Source organism: Caretta caretta, chromosome 1 (genome assembly GCF_965140235.1).
Source record: "Caretta caretta isolate rCarCar2 chromosome 1, rCarCar1.hap1, whole genome shotgun sequence".
Taxonomy (NCBI): domain Eukaryota; kingdom Metazoa; phylum Chordata; order Testudines; family Cheloniidae; genus Caretta; species Caretta caretta.
The window spans coordinates 326,715,709-326,736,463 of NC_134206.1; the positions used below are offsets into that span (position 1 = coordinate 326,715,709).

The following is a 20,755-nucleotide window of genomic DNA, read 5'->3' on the forward strand; positions in this document are numbered from 1 at the left end:
TGGCTGTGCAGAGTAGGGGGGAAGGAGAGAGAGGGTGCTGATGTCAGGGTGTCTCTGCCCCCCCGCCCCTGTATCCCGTCTCCGCAGAGCAGGGGTGAGGGGACAGCCTGGCTCAGGAGAACTCGGAGCTTCTGAGGTCTGAACAGTGAGTGAGTGCCTTTCTTAAAGAGACAGTGCATGGTTTCTGAGACTTCCCCAGCAGCTAGCTCTCACAGTCTCTGTCCGTCTCCCCTTATTCTACTCCCCCCTGCCCATGTACCCCATTTCTGAAGAGCGGGGGAGGGGAGACAGGGCTCAGGACAGCTTTCAATGAGTGCCTTAAAGAGACCGCATACGGCGTCTCTCAGAAACTTCCCCAGCAGTGCGCGCGCACGCAAACACACACAGAGTCTGTCTCTCTCCCTCTCACACCAGGGTGGATAAAAATCAATTAAAAAAAATTGGATATTTTTTATTTAGATCAGATTTTTTTGATCAAATGCTGTTTGAGGAAAAAACCTATCGAAAGATAGTTTTAATTAAGACTGTTGGCCTCCCTGGCCTTACGGTATGCCTGCTGTAGTTCCTTTGCTCTCATGCAGCACCACCGCTGATCCCCATCATACCCCTTTGCCTATATTCCCTGTGCAATCTTTTCATAGATGTCCACATTTCTATGCCTGGTCTGTAGCTGTTCCTGCACAGCCTCTTCTCCCCACAGGCCCAGGAGATCAACACCTCCTGCCTCTTTTAGGCAGGAACATACCTGGAATGTGTAGATGGCCTGGTGAGCTGCACACAACAAGGGAGAGCTGCTACGTGTGCTTGTCAAACTGGGCAATCAGGAAAAGGCATTTCAAAAATACATGGGCATTTTAAAAGGGTGGGTGTGCTTCCACCCTCCATGACCCCTGTCCAGTGGAGTTCACAATTGTGATCAGTGGTCAGTGTCAGGCATTGTGGAACTGGAGGACTGTTAGGGTTCAGCGTGGATCCTGTGTAATCTGTCACACTGCCTCAGCCCTGGCTCAACGCCATTCAGGGAGGTGGCGTCACTGCTGCTGTAACAGGACGCTTACATTGACAGGAGACAAATTTGAGCGTGGACACAGGCATAACTAGGTTACTGTATGGCAACTCAGGCCAGCCTAACTTTGTAGCGTAGACCAGGCCTCAGATTGTCTACTGTTTGGGGCAGGGACCTTGCCTTATGAGATTTCTTAGAGGCATTTAGCACACTTTTGGATGCTATAAAACGAACAACATCAGAAGCAACTTGTTTTTTAATGAATTGATGTGCATTTATATGTATCAACACTTTTTAATCTCTTAAAGTAGTTTTTAAGTAAGCCTCTGAAAGGGCAAAACATTTTACAATCATGTTAATGTATTTCGCTTTCACCACTATCGGTGTTATGTTACTTGCTACTAAAGGAAAGAACTGTGCTGTATACATCTCACAAATTTTTATAATACTTTTCCTTTTGTGAAATGGGCATCTATACAGCTTACAAAAAGCTCAAGACAAGCAACAGCAAATGTATTATTACCTTACAAGATGTAAGTTTGTTGCAAGAATGTCTATACCAAACTCTAACTGAATTCAATCTTATTGGCACTGCTAAATATTGCTCACTGTAAAGAATCTCTTACCGGATCTAAATTCTTAAAAAGAAGAATGTCCTTGCAAGCCTCTTGCAATCTGTTTCGCTGATCATCTGTTTTGGGGTAAATAATCTGAAAGAGATAATAGAAACTCCTGGTTTAATTTTCTTTTCTCCATGCAGAACCTTAAAAATGATCATCATAAAAGAGCACATAGCTGAAACTCTGAACTAAACCTGCTAAGAAAGTGTACATAACAGTATAACACCTTGGCAGCATTCTTCTCTCAAAACCCTAAGGACTTGGGGACATACTCAATAAAGACATTACATCACAGCAGTGGTTAATTTGTAAGGAAAGAGGTGCCAAGGCTCAAGCAATTTTTTACGTTCATAACTGATGCACCAAGCCCAGAGGTGCCAGAAGTATGAACTGCCAAGCCTAGGGGTGCCAGGGCTCAGCCCTGACAAACCCTGGCACAAATTAAGCACTGCACCAGAGTATTAGGGAGAGCAGCACTAATCTGTTTGTGCTTATCCAGCCACTATACCACTAACATCCAATTCATTTTTGCAAACCCTTGAGAGTTCAAATTTTGTTATCTAAAACAACTTATTATTGTTCTCAGTTTATGTTTCAAACATATTGGTGTGATATGTAACACCAAAGTCACGTGTCCCATTCAAAATGTCTTTTATTTGCCATGAGTATTTCCCATATTTTCCAACACTTTGTACATCATATCTGGGTTAATTACATCAAAATTTTCACACAGTAAATAACAAACTTCATAGCATCCAAGTGAGGTACAGATGTCCTAAATTAGAAAAGACTGACCCATCCCAGTTTAGTAACGTGATTGGCAACCAAATTGTTTGTTTTGTTCACAGTCTTAAGAAGGTGTAATGAAGCATCATAGCTATAACACCATATGTAAGGTATCACTTTTAAATTACTTTTAAAATATTGCAATCAACTGAAATGAGGCACAGCTTTAAAAATTGCATCAAAATTATACTTGCACTACTTTATCCTCAAAGTTAATGTACTACCTTTGAAGGGGTGACATACTGAGTTGTTAAAAATATTAGTTTTGTTAATCCAAACAAATTACTATTGCATTTCTAAATTTAGAAAATATCTATGCAATTTTATCTTTTTCCCCCTGGAAAGATACTGATACTGCTGCAAAATTATAAGGACATTAAGTGACAATTTAAGAGCACAGGGCCCTTTGGGCACATATATCATTGAACAAGAAAGGTCTCATCAAAAGACTAGGTATCACAGGGGACATCACTCAAAACATTTTTTAATATTTTAAAAATTGGGCTCTACACAGGGACCTAGTATAGAAATTAAAGGGATGACAGTTCTTTGGAACAAAGTCTCATACACTGTCACAGAATAATTACATTGGATCCATAACTACTATCATCAGTGACTTTTTTTTTTTATTTTTTTTATTTCTAATGTCTGAAAACTGAGAGGTAAGCATTTCACCCATTGAGTTACATACCCTTGACTCTGTGTCATCCTCTTCTTCATCAGGATTGTAAGCTTCTGCACATACTAAAACAAAAATGAAGAGTTTAAGCTGTTTCTCAAAAGGCAACATATTGTATAAGCATCTACAGAAATAATAATAGGAAGCACACCACGTGCAATACTGAATTGTAGTAACTGATAATTTCTCTCTATTCTTTTCTTTTCATGAAGCATATTATTGTTGTTAAATATTTGTATTACACTAGCATCCAGAGATCCAAACTAGCCGTGGAGCTCCACTGCGCTAGGCACCCTACAATGTCCATTTTATAAAACTTTACAGTTTCAATAATTTAACAAGCCTGATACAACTTTCTATGGAATCAATGGAAAGCCTCCTGCTGATTTTACTAGAGTTGGATTAGGTCCAAAGAAAGTGGAAATATGCCCATAAAAAGGAAACATTAAATCTGTTGAACAACTACAGTACTGTATTTCTAAATAAACAAAATATTCTTATAAACAGGATTATGGTAGCTGTCGTATTTTAGTGATGACTGAGTCAGGTTTTAGGGTAATCTGTTTACTTAAAAATAACTCAAAGTAAACAGTACTGATATGCTGTAACTCTAGCATGGCTGTATGCTCTGTCTCATGCTCTGCAACTGGTTTCTGTCTGTTTGTGTGAGAGACAGAGAGTGTCAAGAGGAAGCATAGTGCAGTACTGCATAGTGTCTTGCAGCATGTATAAACACAATAGACTCCCTGCGAAATTATAGCACATTTCCCATTTCCCCCCCACACCTCCAATTCTCTACACTAACAGATTCTAACAAAAACATTTCTTTAACTCGTTATCTTTTATGTTATCACAGTATCAACAGGTCTCAGTCAGTCTTGTCAGACATTTTAACAGCCTCCTAGATCTATTGAGAAGAAAATTGAATTTAGGCTTATCTGTCTTAAATCTTTTAGTCTCTTCACACAACTGGAAGCTGGATCAATCCATTAAGGTATTTTTGTCCTTTTAGTGTATCTGTTCTCCCTTCACTCTTCCTTGATATATGTTCATTCTCACTCTGTCTCATTCTTAGGTCATTAGCAGATTCCTTCAAAAAATGGTTTCCATTTTCTATCATAACTGGATACTGATGATGTTACGTTTCTTTAAACACTGTAGTTTGTTCTGGCCAATGCAGAATCTATGGTATACTAATTGATAAAGGCCTAGTTCTTCTGTTATAATTTTGATCGGTCAATCTTTTTGCCAGGACTAGAGTTATCTGTCATTCCTTTGGTTAGGTCTTATGTCTTGTAATTGAGTATGTATATGTTTATTTTATAACTGTTCAGCCAGTGGTTTTCAACATTGCAGAAGCATTGCTCTGTAGTTGAATGGCACGAAATGTGCAATTTCTTTTCCATCAATTGCTTATTGGAGCTACTACTTCACTCTATAGACTCCACAATCTACTAATTCATTTGCTTGTGGGTATTTCAAGACAAGATATCATATGTTATCGATATCACAAGATATCACCATAATAGAGACTCAACTTAAATGTATACCCCAAATTAAAAAACACAGTAAAAGAACTAAAAAAGAGCCACCGTGGCTTAACAACCATGTAAAAGAAGCAGTGAGAGATAAAAAGGCATATTTTAAAAAGTGGAAGTCCAATCCTAGTGAAGTAAATAGAAAGGAGCATAAACACTGCTAAATTAAATGTAAAAATGTAATAAGAAAAGCCAAAAAGGAGTTTGAAGAACAGCTAGCCAAAAACTCAAAAGGTAACAATGTTTTTTAAGTACATCAGAAGCAGGAAGCCTGCTAAACTACCAGTGGGGCCCTGGACGATCGAGGTACAAAAGGAGCACTTAACGACGATAAAGTCATCGCAGAGAAACTAAATGAATTCTTTGCTTCAGCCTTCACGGCTGAGGATGTTAGGGAGATTCCCAAACCTGAGCTATCTTTTGTAGGTGACAAATCTGAGGAATTGTCACAGATTGAAGTGTCACAAGAGGAGGCTTTGGAATTAATTGATAAACTTAACAGTAACAAGTCACTGGGACCAGATGGCATTCACCCAAGAGTTCTGAAAGAACTCAAATGTGAAATTGCGGGACTATTAACTATGGTTTATAACCTATCCTTTAAATCAGCTTCTGTACCCAATGACTGGAAGATAGCTAATGTAACGCCAATATTTAAGAAGGGCTCTAGAGGTGATCCTGGCAATTACAGACCAGTAAGTCTAACGTCAGTACCGGGCAAATTAGTTGAAACAACAGTAAAGAATAAAATTGTCAGACACATAGAACAACATAAATTGTTGGGCAAAAGTCAACATGGTTTCTGTAAAGGGAGATCATGTCTTACTAATCTATTAAGAGTTCTTTGAGGGGATCAACAAACATGTGGACAAGGGGGATCCAGTGGACATAGTGTACTTAGATTTCCAGAAAGCCTTTGACAAGGTCCCTCACCAAAGGCTTTTATGTAAATTAAGTTGTCATAGGATAAAAGGGAAGATCCTTTCATGGATTGAGAACTGCTTAAAAGACAGGAACAAAGGGTAGGAATAAATGGTAAATTTTCAGAATGGAGAGGGTTAACTAGTGGTGTTCCCCAAGGGTCAGTCCTAGGACCAATCCTATTCAAAAATTATCTGGAGAAAGGGGTAAACAGTGAGGTGGAAAAGTTTGCAGATGATACTAAACTGCTCAAGGTAGTTAAGACCAAAGCAGACTGTGAAGGACTTTAAAAGGGCAACAAAATGGCAAATGAAATTTAATGTGGATAAATGTAAAGTAATGCACACTGGAAAAAATAACACCAACTATACATACAATATGATGGGAGCTAATTTAGCTACAACTAATTAGGAGAAAGATCTTGGAGTCATCGTGGATAGTTCTCTGAAGACATCCACGCAGTGTGCAGCGGCAGTCAAAAGAGCAAACGGGATGTTAGGAACCATTAAAAACGAGATGGAGAATAAGATGAAGAATATCTTATTGCCATTTATATAAATCCATGGTATGCCCACATCTTGAATACTGTGTACAGATGTGGTCTCTTCATCTCAAAAAAGATATACTGGCATTAGAAAAGGTTCAGAGAAGAGCAACTAAAATTATTAAGGGTTTGGAACGGGTCCCATATGAGGAGAGATTAAAGAGGCTAGGACTTTTCAGTTTGGAAAAGAGGAGACTAAGTGGGGATATGATAGAGGTATATAAAATCATGAGTGGTATGGAGAAAGTGAATAAGGAAAAGTTATTTACTTGTTCCCATAATATAAGAACTAGGGGCCACCAAATGAAATTAATGGGTAGCAGGTTTAAAACAAATAAAAGGAAGTTCTTCTTCACTCAGCGCACAGTCAACCTGTGGAACTCCTTGCCTGAGGAGGTTGTGAAGGCTTGGACTATAACAGGGTTTAAAAGAGAACTGGATAAATTCATGGAAGTTAAGTCCATTAATGGCTATTAGTCAGGATGGGTAAGGAATGGTGTCCCTAGCCTCTGTTTGTCAGAGGGTGGAGATGGATGGCAGGAGAGAGATCACTTGATCATTACGTGTTAGGTTCACTCCCTCTGGGGCATGTGGCATTGGCCACTGTCGGTAGACAGGATACTGGGCTGGATGGACCTTTGGTCTGATCCAGTATGGCCATTCTTATGTTCTTATGCTGAAATTTATAAATTTTATACTCTATTTTTGAGCTGTGGTCCATTGCATTATTATAGTCCTTGAAATGTCATGATGTGCAAACATTGTTTTAACGTTCCTGAACACAGTTGATGCTGTGATATCATAAAATGTCACTACTGAAAAGTTGCTAGAATAGTCCATTATGATCAGGAGTTCATGTTTTCCCAGTACAAACAAATCTGACTATGTCCTATGGGATTACAGGTTGTCCATGCAGTATTAAAGGTTCTCTGAGTTGTGCATTTCTGAAACTCCAGACAAGTTACACACTTCCTCACTATTACTCCAATACAACTATTCATCTGTGATCACAATACACTTCTAGAGCTCTTTTTTGACCAAGTCATACCTAGGTATCTTTCATTCCATTCATGGCTGATAGCTTGTATTACTTGTGATATTTCATCCATCACATTTTTCCTTTCTAGCTCATCCCACATTCCTGGTTATAAAGCACGTGAAGCTTTTATCATACTCACATTCACTGCTACTACTCACTCCAGATCATCATTTTATGTAATAGTCACCATCGTCAGCCATTCTATTCTATAAAGCATCCCTAGTTTCATGTGATACAGTATAGTATTTATAATCATGCAAGTACTGAAAGGAAACATAATATAGACAGCCACTATTTTCCCCCATTGCTTAGTTTTACAAAGTAAAACTGTTTATTTAAATCTTCTAATTGTGTACCATCTTGTATCACTTAGCTCATTCACTGAGATGGACATTCGAACACATAGAACCCTGAATAAATCAAGAAGGCCAGGATTAAAGAAAAATTTCAAAGAAAAATATGAATGACTAAAGTGCATTACATTACCAATACCACATATGCTGGGAGTTGCATACAAGTGAAATATATTGCCTTGCCAGGAGGAGGATTTGGGCTTTGTAAATTATGGTTCATCCATTCAGTCAAGGTGAAATCCAGAAAGTATTTCACTGATCACTATATATAGTATGTTCTATCTTATAAAAACAAATGGAAGTAAAATTACTTTAGAAATGAATCAATTTCTAAATTAAAATAAATATATAGCTCACACTCAGAACATAGAAAAGGTAATACTATTTATATGGTAGCTATCCATCCCCTTGCTATACTGAAAAATTAAGAGGACTTCAATAACTAAATAATTGAGACTATATGTAATTCATTAAACTAAACATATGGAGAGAGAAAAGTCAACATGCTTTCACCATTGGTAAGCACTAAATTTATTCATGCTTTGCATACACAAGAAAATATTATTATAAAGAGATCATGGTGTACCATGCTGATAGTTTTAAACAACTTTTCTACTCGACGCTGTGCGTAGGGAATATACTTCCTTTTATATTGTACAATTAATCCTTGCAATATTTATTATCCGTTTCTGATTTCTACTCTGTCAAGATTGAATTTTTTTTAATTTACACATACACACACACACCATTCTCTTTACATACTTTGTCCTTAACCTGTTCAGAAATATGTGGTTAGTTGCACCTCACAGTACTACGAACATAATTTATTTAAAAAGAACAGGAGTACTTGTGGCACCTTAGAGACTAACAAATTTATTAGAGCATAAGCTTTTGTGGGCTACAGCCCACTTCATCAGATAAATAGAATGGAACATATAGTAAGAAGAAATATATATACATACAGATAAGTTGGAAGTTACCATACAAACTGTAAAAAGAAAAGGAGTACTTGTGGCACCTTAGAGACTAACCAATTTATTTGAGCATAAGCTTTCGTGAGCTACAGCTCACTTCATCAGATGCATACAAACTGAGAGAGGCTAATTAGGTAAGATGAGCTATTATCAGCAGGAGAAAAAAAAATTTGTAGTGATAATCAAGATAGCCCATTTAGAAAGTTAACAAGAAGGTGTGAGGATACTTAACTTTAGGGAAATAGATTCAGTATGTGTAATGACCCAGCCACTCCCAGACTCTATTCAAACCCAAGTTAATGGTATCTAGTTTGCATATTAATTCAAGCTCAGCAGTTTCTTGCTGGAGTCTGTTTTTGAAGCTTTTCTGTTGCAAAATTACCACCCTTAAATCTTTTACTGAGTGGCTAGAGAGGTTGAAGTGTTCTCCTATCGGTTTTTGAATGTTATGATTCCTGATGTCAGATTTGTGTCCATTTATTTTTTTGCATAGAGACTGTCCGGTTTGGCCAATGTACATGCCAGCAATGCCCCTCTGCCACATGAATGGCATATATCACATTGGTAGATGTGCAAGTGAACGAGCCCCTGATGGCATGGCTAATGTGATTAGGTCCTATGATGGTGTCACTTGAATAAATATGTAGACAGAGTTGGAATCGGGCTTTGTTGCAAGGATAGGTTCCTGGGTTAGTGATTTTGTTGTGTGGTGTGTGGTTGCTGGAGAGTATTTGCTTCAGGTTGGGGGGCTATCTATAAGCGAGGACTGGTCTGTCTCCCAAGATCTATGAGAATGAGGGATCATTTTTCAGGATAGGTTGTAAATCTTTGATGATGCGCTGGAGAGGTTTTAGTTGGGGGCTGAAGGTGACAGCTAGTGGTGTTCTGTTATTTCCTTTGTTGGGCCTGCCCTGTAGTAGGTGACTTCTGGGTACTCTTCTGGCTCTGTCAATCTGTTTTTTCACTTCAGCAGGTGGGTATTATAGTTTTAAGAATGGTTGATAGAGATCTTGTAGGTGTTTGTCTTTGTCTGAGGGGTTGAAGCAAATGCAGTTGTATCTTAGAGCTTGGCTGTAGACAATGAATTGTGTGGTGTACCAGAAGAGTACCCAGAAGTCACTCTGAAATCTGTCAATTTATTTACTGATTCTAGACATTTTGATACACTAATTAGTTACAATAAATTAATTAAAAAGAAAAGGAGTACTTGTGGCACCTTAGAGACTAACCAATTTATTTGAGCATGAGCTTTCGTGAGCTAATGCTCAAATAAATTGGTTAGTCTCTAAGGTGCCACAAGTACTCCTTTTCTTTTTGCGAATACAGACTAACACGGCTGTTACTCTGAAATAAATTAATTGCACAGGAAAGTCTCAAAATCATATCTTCATTATGGAATAAAAACTGTAACAGTAACCATTAAACCATATTTCACACTTCCAGAAACTCATTAGTGTAATGGAATCACTCATTTTCTTGTATCAAGTGACTAACAATAAATAACTCTATAAGATAAAGCTTGAGTAGTGCTATGTAACATGTATTTAAGGCAGCAACATTATCATATAAAAGGTTCCAACTGATTACTGGTGTATAACAGCACTAAGTGATCCAAGACTCCTCACACAAGATAGTGTGTGTATACACACCATGGGCAGTGGCCTTGAAATGCAGTTGTAGTCAGAAAGAACAGCAAACAACACCTTCTTATTCAACAGATTGGCTCCCTCGGTACTTTTGGCTCAATTTACTGCAAAAAGTATTTTTTTTCTTTTTTTGTTTTGAAATAGACAACTAGCAGTATACATTTTGCTTTCTCTCAACAGGACAAGCAGATATTCATTCCATAACAAAATTATAATTTAATTAACACTTGCAGAATTATACATCAGTCTTATTAATTGCCCCATCACAGTATACTAGGGGCTTGTCTACACTGGGACGCAAAATCAGCACCACTGCGATCAATGTAGCAGCGTCAATTTGGCAGGTCTGGTAAAGACATAAGTCTATGGCAGAGCACTTTCCTGTCGACTTCAGTACTCCATCTCTCCAAGAGGCAGACGCTAAGTCGACGGGACAGCGTCTCCCATCGACATAGCAGAGTGTAGATACTGCTTTAAGTCAATGTAACTAATATATCACTCGGGGTGGGGGGGGTATGATTTTTTCATATGCAGCCCACAATGTCTAATAAGTTGAGAATCACTGACTTCTATACTATTATTCCTGGGGGAATTCTGCACCACTGCATATGTGCAGAATTCATGTGACACACAGAATTTTTTTTTTCCAACAGACAATACATTCTGCCAAAAAGGTGCTACAGTTATGTTTTTCACCCACCCGGGGCTGCTGTGATGTCACAACAGAGCAGCTGCTCCCAGGCAGGACAGACCAGCTGCGGATAGGGAAGAGAAAGAGGCTGCCTTCCTCACAGTGCGGCCAGGTCAGGAGGAATGGGATGGGAGGGGGAATGGACAGTGTGGGGCACATGGGGCTGCTGGGGGGCAGGGTTACAGACTGGGATTCAGAAAGACTAGTGGGGGAACAGACTGGGGCAGGGGCTGAATGGGAGCGGGAGTGCAGGGACATATGGGGATGGGGAGAAAAGAGGTGGCTGAGTGGGGGTACAGGGACACATGGGAATGGGGCAGATGTGTCTGACTGAATGAGAAGGTAGGGGTCAGCTAGGGTCTGCATGGGGGAGGCTCCCTAACAATCTCTCCCTATTCAAAAAAATCCCTGTTCCATACTTCTCCCACCAACAACCAACAGTCCTCCAAGTTCACTCCCAGGCTCCTTCCCAGCAATGACTTCCCTCTCCCTCGGCTACTCCATTACCCCTGACTCCCCCAAGTCTTTGCACTGCTTCTGAAGGGTGTGGTAAATAAGTTTCTATATTGTAGTTTAAATGAATTAGTACTCAGAATTCTGTATAATATGCCTAGTAAAGAGTCTATTTGTCAAAAAAAATTTCCTGAATCTTTTCCATTGTCTGTATTGTTACAGACATAGTTGCTGACAGGTATTTTGAAATAAATTACCAAAATAATTGAAACTGGTCTGATTATATTGTGTTGTTTTGACAAATAAAATATCCAGAATTTTAAAACATTGTGCTCAGAATTTTTAATTTTTTGGCGCAGAATTCCCCCAGCAGTAATACTATATACCATAAAATGGCTGCAATAATTGAAAGCCAAAAAGTACTAAAATATTGACAGCTGATTTTTTCTGAACTATCACATGGGTGTCAAAAGCTTTGGTGGCGCAATAAGATTGCCAGTGATGGACATAAACTGTATATACAACCAGGCCACCTTCAGATCGCACAAGGTAGTGCTTGATTTGCAAGTAGGTCATGTCTCTTTGGGATTTGCCACGATGATTTAATGAACAATGTAAACATTCATAAACTATTCAGATAATTTCCACTATATTTAATGACCAAATATATTATAATAAATAGAACAGAAAACTAATCTAACCACTTACTACAAAACTACTACAGCCAAAATTTTCAAACCTAAGTAAGAGTGATCTGATTTTCAGAGGAGCTAAGCACCCACAATTGCCTCAAGAGGGAGTTAGTTGAGGATATTTCCATTGCTGACAAGGATGTCAGGAGTGAATAGAGTGAGAAAATGGTAAATATTATTACATTAAAGAGGAAGTAGAAATTGATATTCACATTAATAACCAAAGCAACCATGTGTTTTTCTGTTGCACCTATCCTTACTTCCCCTTAATCCCACCAGTGCTTCCTATCATTTCATGTCTTAACCTAGACTGTAAAATATCTGGAGTGTAGCACATTGTTTTTTGTCGTTAAACCAGATATACTTTTTGTGTGTGTGTACATATGCTGTATCCACATAGAACAACAGGATTTAATGAGAGACTGGATATAGGGGACGTGATAGAACAGGCATGGCCAAACCATGGCTTGTGAACTGCATGCAACTCTTTTTTGCAGTTAAAGTGCAGTCCACAGAACCCCCCACGCTCCCCCCTTTTCCGCCTACCAGACTGGGGCTGGAAGGGGTGGGGGCGGGAGATTCAGGTGTCTGACCTGCAGCAGGGTGGTGGGACTAAGGGTTTTAGCCCCATGGAGCAGGGGTGTGGAGGCAGAAGCCCTGCACCCGGTAGGTGCCACCCTTCAGGGCAGAAGCCCCATGCCCCAGCAGGCACTGCCCCGTAGGGAAGGTTGTGCGTGTCTTGCAATTCTTGAACATTTGAAGATTATTGTATGCTGCTGGTACGGTCAGTAAGTTTGGCCACCCTTGTGACAGAAGATTCTAGCCCACAAAAGCTTATGCCCAAAGAAGATTAAAAGATTAAACTGAGTTTACAAGCCTGACAGACAGTAAGGACAGTGAATTTAAGAGAAAGAAAAAGAGGTGGAGGTCAAGTAGTTGAAGATAAAACATTTGTTTTTGGAGAGAACATGTGTGAGATCATGGCAAGACAATCAAGAGATGTCAGAGGCAGTAAGATGGAAGACAGGCTACCTGGAACTAAAGTAAATTTGGGAATTATTCGCATAAAAGGGACAGCTAGAACTAAGAGCATATGAAGTCATCAAGAACATGTAGAGGTAGAAGAGATCAAGAAAGAACCTTACAGGGTTCTGACAAGCAGGGGGAGAGAACAGGCATATGATCCAGTAAAGATGCTAAATGAAGGAGCAGTCAGCAAGGTAGGAGAAGAACCTAGAAAGTACAGGAGTCACAGAAGTCAGGAAAAGAAAGACAATAGCTAACAGTAGAACTAAGTCAGCAAACAGGTCAACAATTAGGATAGACAAGTGCCATTTTAACTTATCTAGAAGGATTTTCAAGACAAAAGGGAAACAGCAGTTAGGGAGGCTAGAGGGATAGAAAGAAATTGAGTTTTTTGTTGTTTTTTTAAAAATCCGACACAAGTGCATGCTTGAAAGCTGAGGGAAGTAGTCAGAGGATAGAAAGCAGCTGAAAGTAGCAGCCAAGGATGACAGGAGATGAAAAGTGATGAGTTCAAGGGAACAGAGATCAGATGCAGATGATAAAAGGAGGCCTCATAGTCAGAGACCAATGTGAAGAATGAGCAAGGTGGAAAATGGGAAGGAAGGAGATAACGAGAGAACTTGCCAACTATTGTCAAGTTTTGTTTTTGTGGCAAGAGAGGGTTAAGGAGGCAGGGGCTGTGTAAGAAGTTTGAGAGATAACTGAAGGTGGTCTTAGCAAGGAAGCCTGCAATGAATTTGGAGCTGCTCTGTAATATTTATGAATAATGTATGTTGGCCTGGTTATTGGGATGATGTTTTCTGCATGAGTATTTTGTTTTAAGCATTTCTCATCAAGGGTCTATCAGACAGGAAGGAGAAGATAGCTCAAGATGGCCACCCATCAGTTGCCACTTCAGAGTTGTTTTGGACAACCCCAGAACTATTGGCTATAACAACTCCGGCTCAGTCTCCTACCAGCCTGCTTAAATGTTTTGACCAGGTAAAGACAAAAGCCAACCAACACTTGAATAAGCCTAATTCAAAACAAAGAAGATGGATTTACAAGCACACTCTCTTGTCGTTACGGGACGAAGCAGACTGAAAAAGATAGTCAGACACAGGTATCCATGGGGAGCGTCTCAAGAAGATAGGCCTCCCTAGGTTGCCATTATGGGAAGGGAGAACGTTATGTAAGACAGATATGTTCAGGCAGTTTGTTGTTTTAAAATAATTCTTTAATGCTTTGTTCAGACTACTAAATAAAATACTCTGATTTAAGAAGGCTGTTGATCACTATATCACTGGTTACAGGTTCCTGAAAAGAAGAAATGCAGGTCCTTCAAAATCCAGTCAGACCCTCAGGGACACAAGCAGTTGGTATTGTGACAAAGTCAGGCCGGATGGCTGCAAGGGGGTCCTGGAAGGCCGATATATTAGCCCTAAAATGTTAAAGGCCCTTTTTCCTACAAGCTGAGAAGGGGTTACCTCAGGTCAATTACAGACAGCTGAATCCAATTAAGGGCTGCCTGAGGCCTTTAAAAATCCCCTCCTCTGGGGACAGCAAGGGAGAGAGAGAGAAAAAGATGAGCTGCTGCCGCCAGGCTAGTGGCAACAGGGAAATAAACTGCTCCAGGGTGAGACACTATGTTCCTTCCCATAGGGAAGACAGCCAAAACTGAGTGCCTGCTAGGGGAAGGACTGACACCCAAGGGCAACCAACAGGACGACATCTTGTCCCAGTGAGGGGGGCAGCGAAAGGTACCCTGCCCCCTGGGGTTTTGTTTGAGACGGTTTCCTTTTTTTTGTTTGGTGTGGGATCACCCTCAGGCCTACCCTGAAAATACAACCAAGGGAGCACAGAAGGGGGAAGGCAAACCCTTCCTGAGTGGGGCTGATTACCCCAGGCCCACCATCGCCTTGGGGGGAAGCACTAAGGCTGGTGAGAGATAAGAGGTGCCTTGCCACAGTATATACAAGGTACAGTAGCCAGGTCCCAGTCTAAGAGGGGAAGTCTTGTGTGATTCCACCCTGTGACAGGTAAGGAGCTAACACCTATGGGCCTACACTCACAAAAAACAGAAAGGAGGCAAGGTGCAGCTAGCCATGTAACCATGACAAACCCATTAACAATAAAAGGAATAATATGTGCGCACTTCTTCGGAACAGAATGGAACCTCTTATTTGGGGAGGAAGAAGGATGAAAAAAGAGTACATTTATAAGAAATCTTGCAATGCATGGTTACTTATATTGTAAGTGGCTCAGCAAGACCTTTAGTTAAATTTGCCTAATACTTTTCATTATAATGGTAATTTGCTTTAATTTACTTAAAACTTGATAAAATTGTGGGCATTTTTTCAGACAGTAATTTTTTTGTGTATTGTACCTTAAATTGTTTACAATTAGCTTTGCACTGGTATTTTTGGCCCTTCTATGTCTCCTACTGCTCCACAATAATTTCTCTGCCCAATTGAGCAACAACATTGATAGATTCCAGACAATGTAATCCATGTTTTCCTCACATGGGAGGATGGAAACCATTATTCAGAGCAGGAATTCCGAACCTGTTTTATATCACAACACCATTCCTATATACCTAGGACTAAGAAACATGCAAAAGGAGAGGGTCACAACACCGAAGTTCAGTAATCTTGAAATACAGCAGCAAGGATAGAGGAGTATAAGTGAGTGGTAGACATCACTGATTTGGTTGACAGTGTATGCTCTCTACACACATGCACCTCATACATCATTTGAAAGCTTCTTGTGTCTATTTTAACAATGAAGTATGATGTGGAGCTATCAAATGGCTCCATTACCACAGAAAAAGTGATAAACAATGACACCATCAACACATGAAGATAACCCACTTTGAAATATTTGCATTTGTTTCTATTAGCTTAATGACTATGTATTATTTCAAGACATAAAATTGGATCTCTTTGTGGATTTCTCAAACCATCACATCAACAATCTAAAGGGTAAAAAAATAAAATAAAAAAATCTAATAAGAAATTTGTACTAGTATCACTGAAATGTAATAGTGCTCATGACATCTCTAGTCAACGCCATTATCATCATTTTGTTCATCATTATGATCTCTGTCACGAGTGCATGGGTTACCAGAGTCTTCATTGCTTTAGCACATACACAGTTCTATGCAGGGAAGATTATTCTGACTATAGACACAGCTGATTGTGCAGTGACCCCTACTGTTACATGCACAAATAAGGTCTTGCAGAAATTCAGGTGCCATTGGGCCCTTGAAGAATACAGGAATTAGTTCACTGTTCTCATTTTTCATCCATATTGCAATGGTGATCGAATATCTGGTTTACCTGTGTGTGAAGATATCCAAATCTTTGTTTGCCAAGATGCTCTTCTGACTTGCTCTTCAAACTGTCTTCACATGGTGGGAGTTCAGTCAGTGATGTGTCCTTTTTAATGGCTAGATTGAGGTGCAACAATTCAGGTCTCTGTGGGTCTCCTTTTCTTTCTTGCCCTGGTCATACAGCATTGCTACCAACTTTCTTGCTGCAGAAATTGTGGCTTGTCCTTCATGCTCTCCCAATTTGGCAAGATCTCTGAAGCGGTTATCTAATGTGTTCCATTTTTGGAAAGTAGTGAACAGCAAGGACCAAAACATCTATATCAGGTGTCCTAATTACTATGGTTCCTTTGACACCAAAAGCCATACTGGCACATAAAGCACACAGAAGCTTCCTTCTGTCTGCTTCCTCCTGAGTACTGTAGAAGTCTTGGGCTTCTTCAACACCTTTACTGTTTATGGACCTCACCACCGGAAAAGCCTCCAGCAAGGACTGTTTGTGTTGTGTGTATTCTTACACTCTCAGGTGCATCCATGTATTCACAGAGGAATTTTAGAAGTGACTTGTTAGATGCCATGTTCAGAAACTTTTTGCATTGAGGCAACAGGGCAACCACCAATCACCTGGTATTTCTTGCATCCAATCTTAAATCCTTTCCAGCCCTGTCTTGTTACAAGTTTTCCCAGAGCTACTCTTGTCATATCTATCAAAGATTTTGATAATAGGATTAGCTTTGTCAAATCCTCTTAAGACCTGCCTCAGTATTCAGCAGCCAATTCATCAAAGGTATGGAATTTGTCTTCAGCCATCATTTATATGACAGTCATGGCATCTCTGACGTACACTGTGGTTTCTTTGTTGCATGCTCTTAGTTCATGGATTCTTTCAGATTGAGATTCCAGCTGATGCTCTAGTTCAAATTTGTCTGTTCTTCTGATTGGTCCTATTGGGTGACTAAGAACTGTTGCCATTGAAAGATCATCTCATCTTACTAAGGACAGGGCTCTGCAAAAAACAATTTCTGGACTGATAGCTGCTATAGCTGATTTGTCCCTCCCTTGCCAAACTTAAATTTGGTCTTACTGGTCATCATGTCAGCAAACGTTTTGATGCTAGATTTCTTGACTGGGCTGAAGAAGCTGTGTCCCACCAGAATCAAGTGCTTGTCTCATAAATCTCTCCATTTGTTCACCAACATCTGCTATTTTCAGAAGAGACTCTTATGCAACTTATGTTACATGCAGTCTAGTAGATATGTTAATAAGCACCTCTGCATGTGGTTCAGAGTCAGATGGGTTTGTCATATTGTTGATGATCTGGCTAGTAAAAGCTGTAACATACTCGTCATCCCTCTTCGGTGCAGAGGCAAGCATTTGTTTGTGGAGTTTGTCTTCACTACTTCTTGTTAACCCACCTCTTTCTCTCATAGCTTTTGCATATTTGAAATAAGAAGCTGTGTACTGTCATCCCTAACACTAATACTGACCTGTGCATAAGTGTCACTGAATTAAAATCTACTGTTACTGGTGCACAGCCTTCAGTGTGAGACTGATGTGATCAGCAAATTTCAGTTGAAAATATAGAAAAACTATTATCACTTGAAATGCTTTGACAATTAGGAATATGCAATGTGAAAACATTTCATGATAGTATTTTGCAAAACATTGATATTTGCCATTTTTGTCACATGCTAAGCAACTTCATTATTTCTGAAAAAAAGACTTGCCCATGTAAAACCAACAAAAAACTTTTAATATATTATCATTTGGTAGGTTTAGCCATCTGGTACCTTTTCACATTAAGGTGTACAAATTAACTTAAACAGTAAAAACTATAGTCATAGTCATGTTGCAGTGTGTCTGGAACTGTGCAAAAAATGACTCTCTCATTTGGAGTACCATTGTTTCACCTTGCTTATAGGCTTATGGCACCGCTTGACAGCTCCACCTCATCTAAACACACATGAAATAAGTGATATATTATGTGGATATGTGCAGGGTATATGTAACCCCAAAAATATTGCCCATTTTTGAGAATTGCTGCACACCTAGTATAAGTACAGTGGGGAAAAAAAGGAATAATGTGGCTCCATAGGATACCAGAGAGATATAGAGATCAACCCTCACTAAAATAGGGGCATGGAAAGGGAATAGAATTTTTCTCCATTTACACATTTGTTGACAGTATCACTACAATTTTAGAATATTGATTTTTGGGCACCTTGGACACATTGGAACACCTCCAAACAGTCTTCAATGTCGAAGATCTGCCGACCATAAATTCTGTAAATAGGTCCCAACTAAAGAGGCAATTAAAACATGTAGCCAAAATTCATTCTGAGAAAAACATTTCCACTGGACATTTAGACAGGTTGATATTCAACATCTGTTTCCTCCACATTTCCAGAAAACCCATTTAGACTTTTTGCTGACACGATTTGCTTTATTTTTAACTGAAGGAATTTGATAACAATTGTGTTTTTTCTTAGTTAACTAATACATGTTAATACATGTTATTTGATATAGTTGATGTTAATAATACATCAACTATATCAAATAACAACTTAGTTATCAACTTAGTTAACTAATACATGTTATTTGATATAGTTGATCATTAAGTATTCTTGTCCTGCCTCAAGAGCCTCCAGGAGAAATGTCCTGAACTGGTGTTAGCTCTTCCTCTCAGAACAGAGCTTGAGGGATGCTATGGGAAATTGTTCCTCCACCTCCAAATCTTGCAGAGTCCCACAATGCTCAATTCCCCTCTCCCATATTTTCCAGTCTCTACATGAAGTTGTAAGGAGGAGGCTGGTGAAACAACACCAAGTGAAGTGCCAGCAATATGTAAGTGACAGACCGTTCTAAGGCTCTTTTTCACCAGTCATCAACAGCACCATCTCTCAGCTCCCTGTGTCTACTCAAAATCACCATGTGATTGAAGAGAAACTGGCTAAAGATTAACTGAGGAAAGACTGAAATGATGCCAGTAGGAAAAGGAGAGTACTTTAAAGAACATCTTCTACTCCTGAGGGCATATAGCCTCAAGTTGTCAAGACAGTCTGCAGCCTTGTGGTCCTTTTGGACTTCCCAGTGCTACTGGGTGCCTAACAGATGAGGTGAAAATAGTACCCACTTCCATCTGAAACTGACCAAAGAGAGTGCAGCCTCTCTTGCTGAGCAAAGACCTGGTCATTGTGATCCATGCACATGTATCTCTAGGCTTAATTATTGCAGCTCCCAACTAGTAATGAAGCCATACACCCTGGAAAAGATCAAACAGGTACAAAACATAGAAACATTTCTGTTTAGCAACACAAGTCACCACAAATACATCACTTCAGTGCTCCACTCTCTGCACCAGATCCTCATTGAATACAAAGCCCAATTCATGGTCTCTATCTGATATTCAAAGCCTCCAGGGGATTGCCCATTGATACTTGAAGGACTGCCTCTCCCTCCCATAAACATGACCTTCCAGGATGGCTACGTTTCTCCAGAACAATGAAACTATCAGCCAACAGGGGGAGGCAAATGAATGTGAGAGGCAGAACTTTCACAGGAACTGGACCTGGGCCATGGAACTCACTCACACAAAAGATATGAATAAACAGAGTCACCACTGTCAGAACACAAAACTCACTTATTCACCTCAGCTATCCCTCAGTGAATCCTTTACATACATATGCTCACACACACATGCATTTATTTAGAAATAAAACCACATATAAATGAATCCAATCATTTCTCCTACTGAATGGAAAGGAAGAATGAGATATAGTTGTTTCTATTTTTGAATACTGTATTTGGGAGGCATTGTAATAACTGCTCCTACAACTTTATTCCAATTGTAAGAAGTATATGAAAATTCGTAAGATGTTACAATAACTTAAAATAATAAACGTTGATGTAAAGTAGGTCAAGTTGCTTTCAGTAGTGAATTTATAAATAGGTGCCAAGAGCCAGACAGACAGACAGACTAAATAACTCCAAACAAAAAAGGCCACATTGCTATGATTCCAGGACAATATTGAAATCTTGCTTGGCAAAAACACAAGATGCAGAACCAGAAATTAATGAACCAAACTGGTGTGTTGGATATTAGGTCTAATTGGTGGACAAAATAATGAGGGGATGGGCAATTCCACCCATCATCCCCTTTGTGGGTCATTAAAGAGAGCTTTCGGGGGGGGAGGGAATACAGAGGCTACGGGAGCAAGCTTCAACAGCATTGCTGCCATCCCCACTGTTTCCTTGACCGCCTTCATCCTGATCCTGAGAGATGTCCTGACCAGACTGGGCCAGAGAGAGGTACCCAGATTACATCACCACTGTTATCCACTCTGGTTGAAACTCAACCACCATCTGAGATGAAACAAGATCAGACTGTAACAGCAGCAGTAACAACTCCAGCTCATCTCAACTAGTTTCTTCTCTTTTACCCAAAAGGGCAGTTATTACAGTCTTTGATACCATCTTGGGG

General features: G+C 39.6%; 1 protein-coding gene across 3 annotated transcripts in view; it reads right to left on the reverse strand.

The window, feature by feature from the left end:
• PRKAR2B (protein kinase cAMP-dependent type II regulatory subunit beta) overlaps nucleotides 1–20,755 on the reverse strand; it is a 158,193-nt gene that overhangs the window by 46,630 nt on the left and 90,808 nt on the right. For all 3 annotated transcript variants that reach the window (XM_048836343.2, XM_048836340.2, XM_048836342.2), the window contains exons 3-4: nucleotides 3,104–3,156; nucleotides 1,633–1,716 (exon numbers count right to left, since the gene is read on the reverse strand). In XM_048836343.2, the coding sequence (XP_048692300.1) occupies nucleotides 1,633–1,716; nucleotides 3,104–3,156 (137 nt within the window). The remainder of the gene's footprint in view (nucleotides 1–1,632; nucleotides 1,717–3,103; nucleotides 3,157–20,755) is intronic.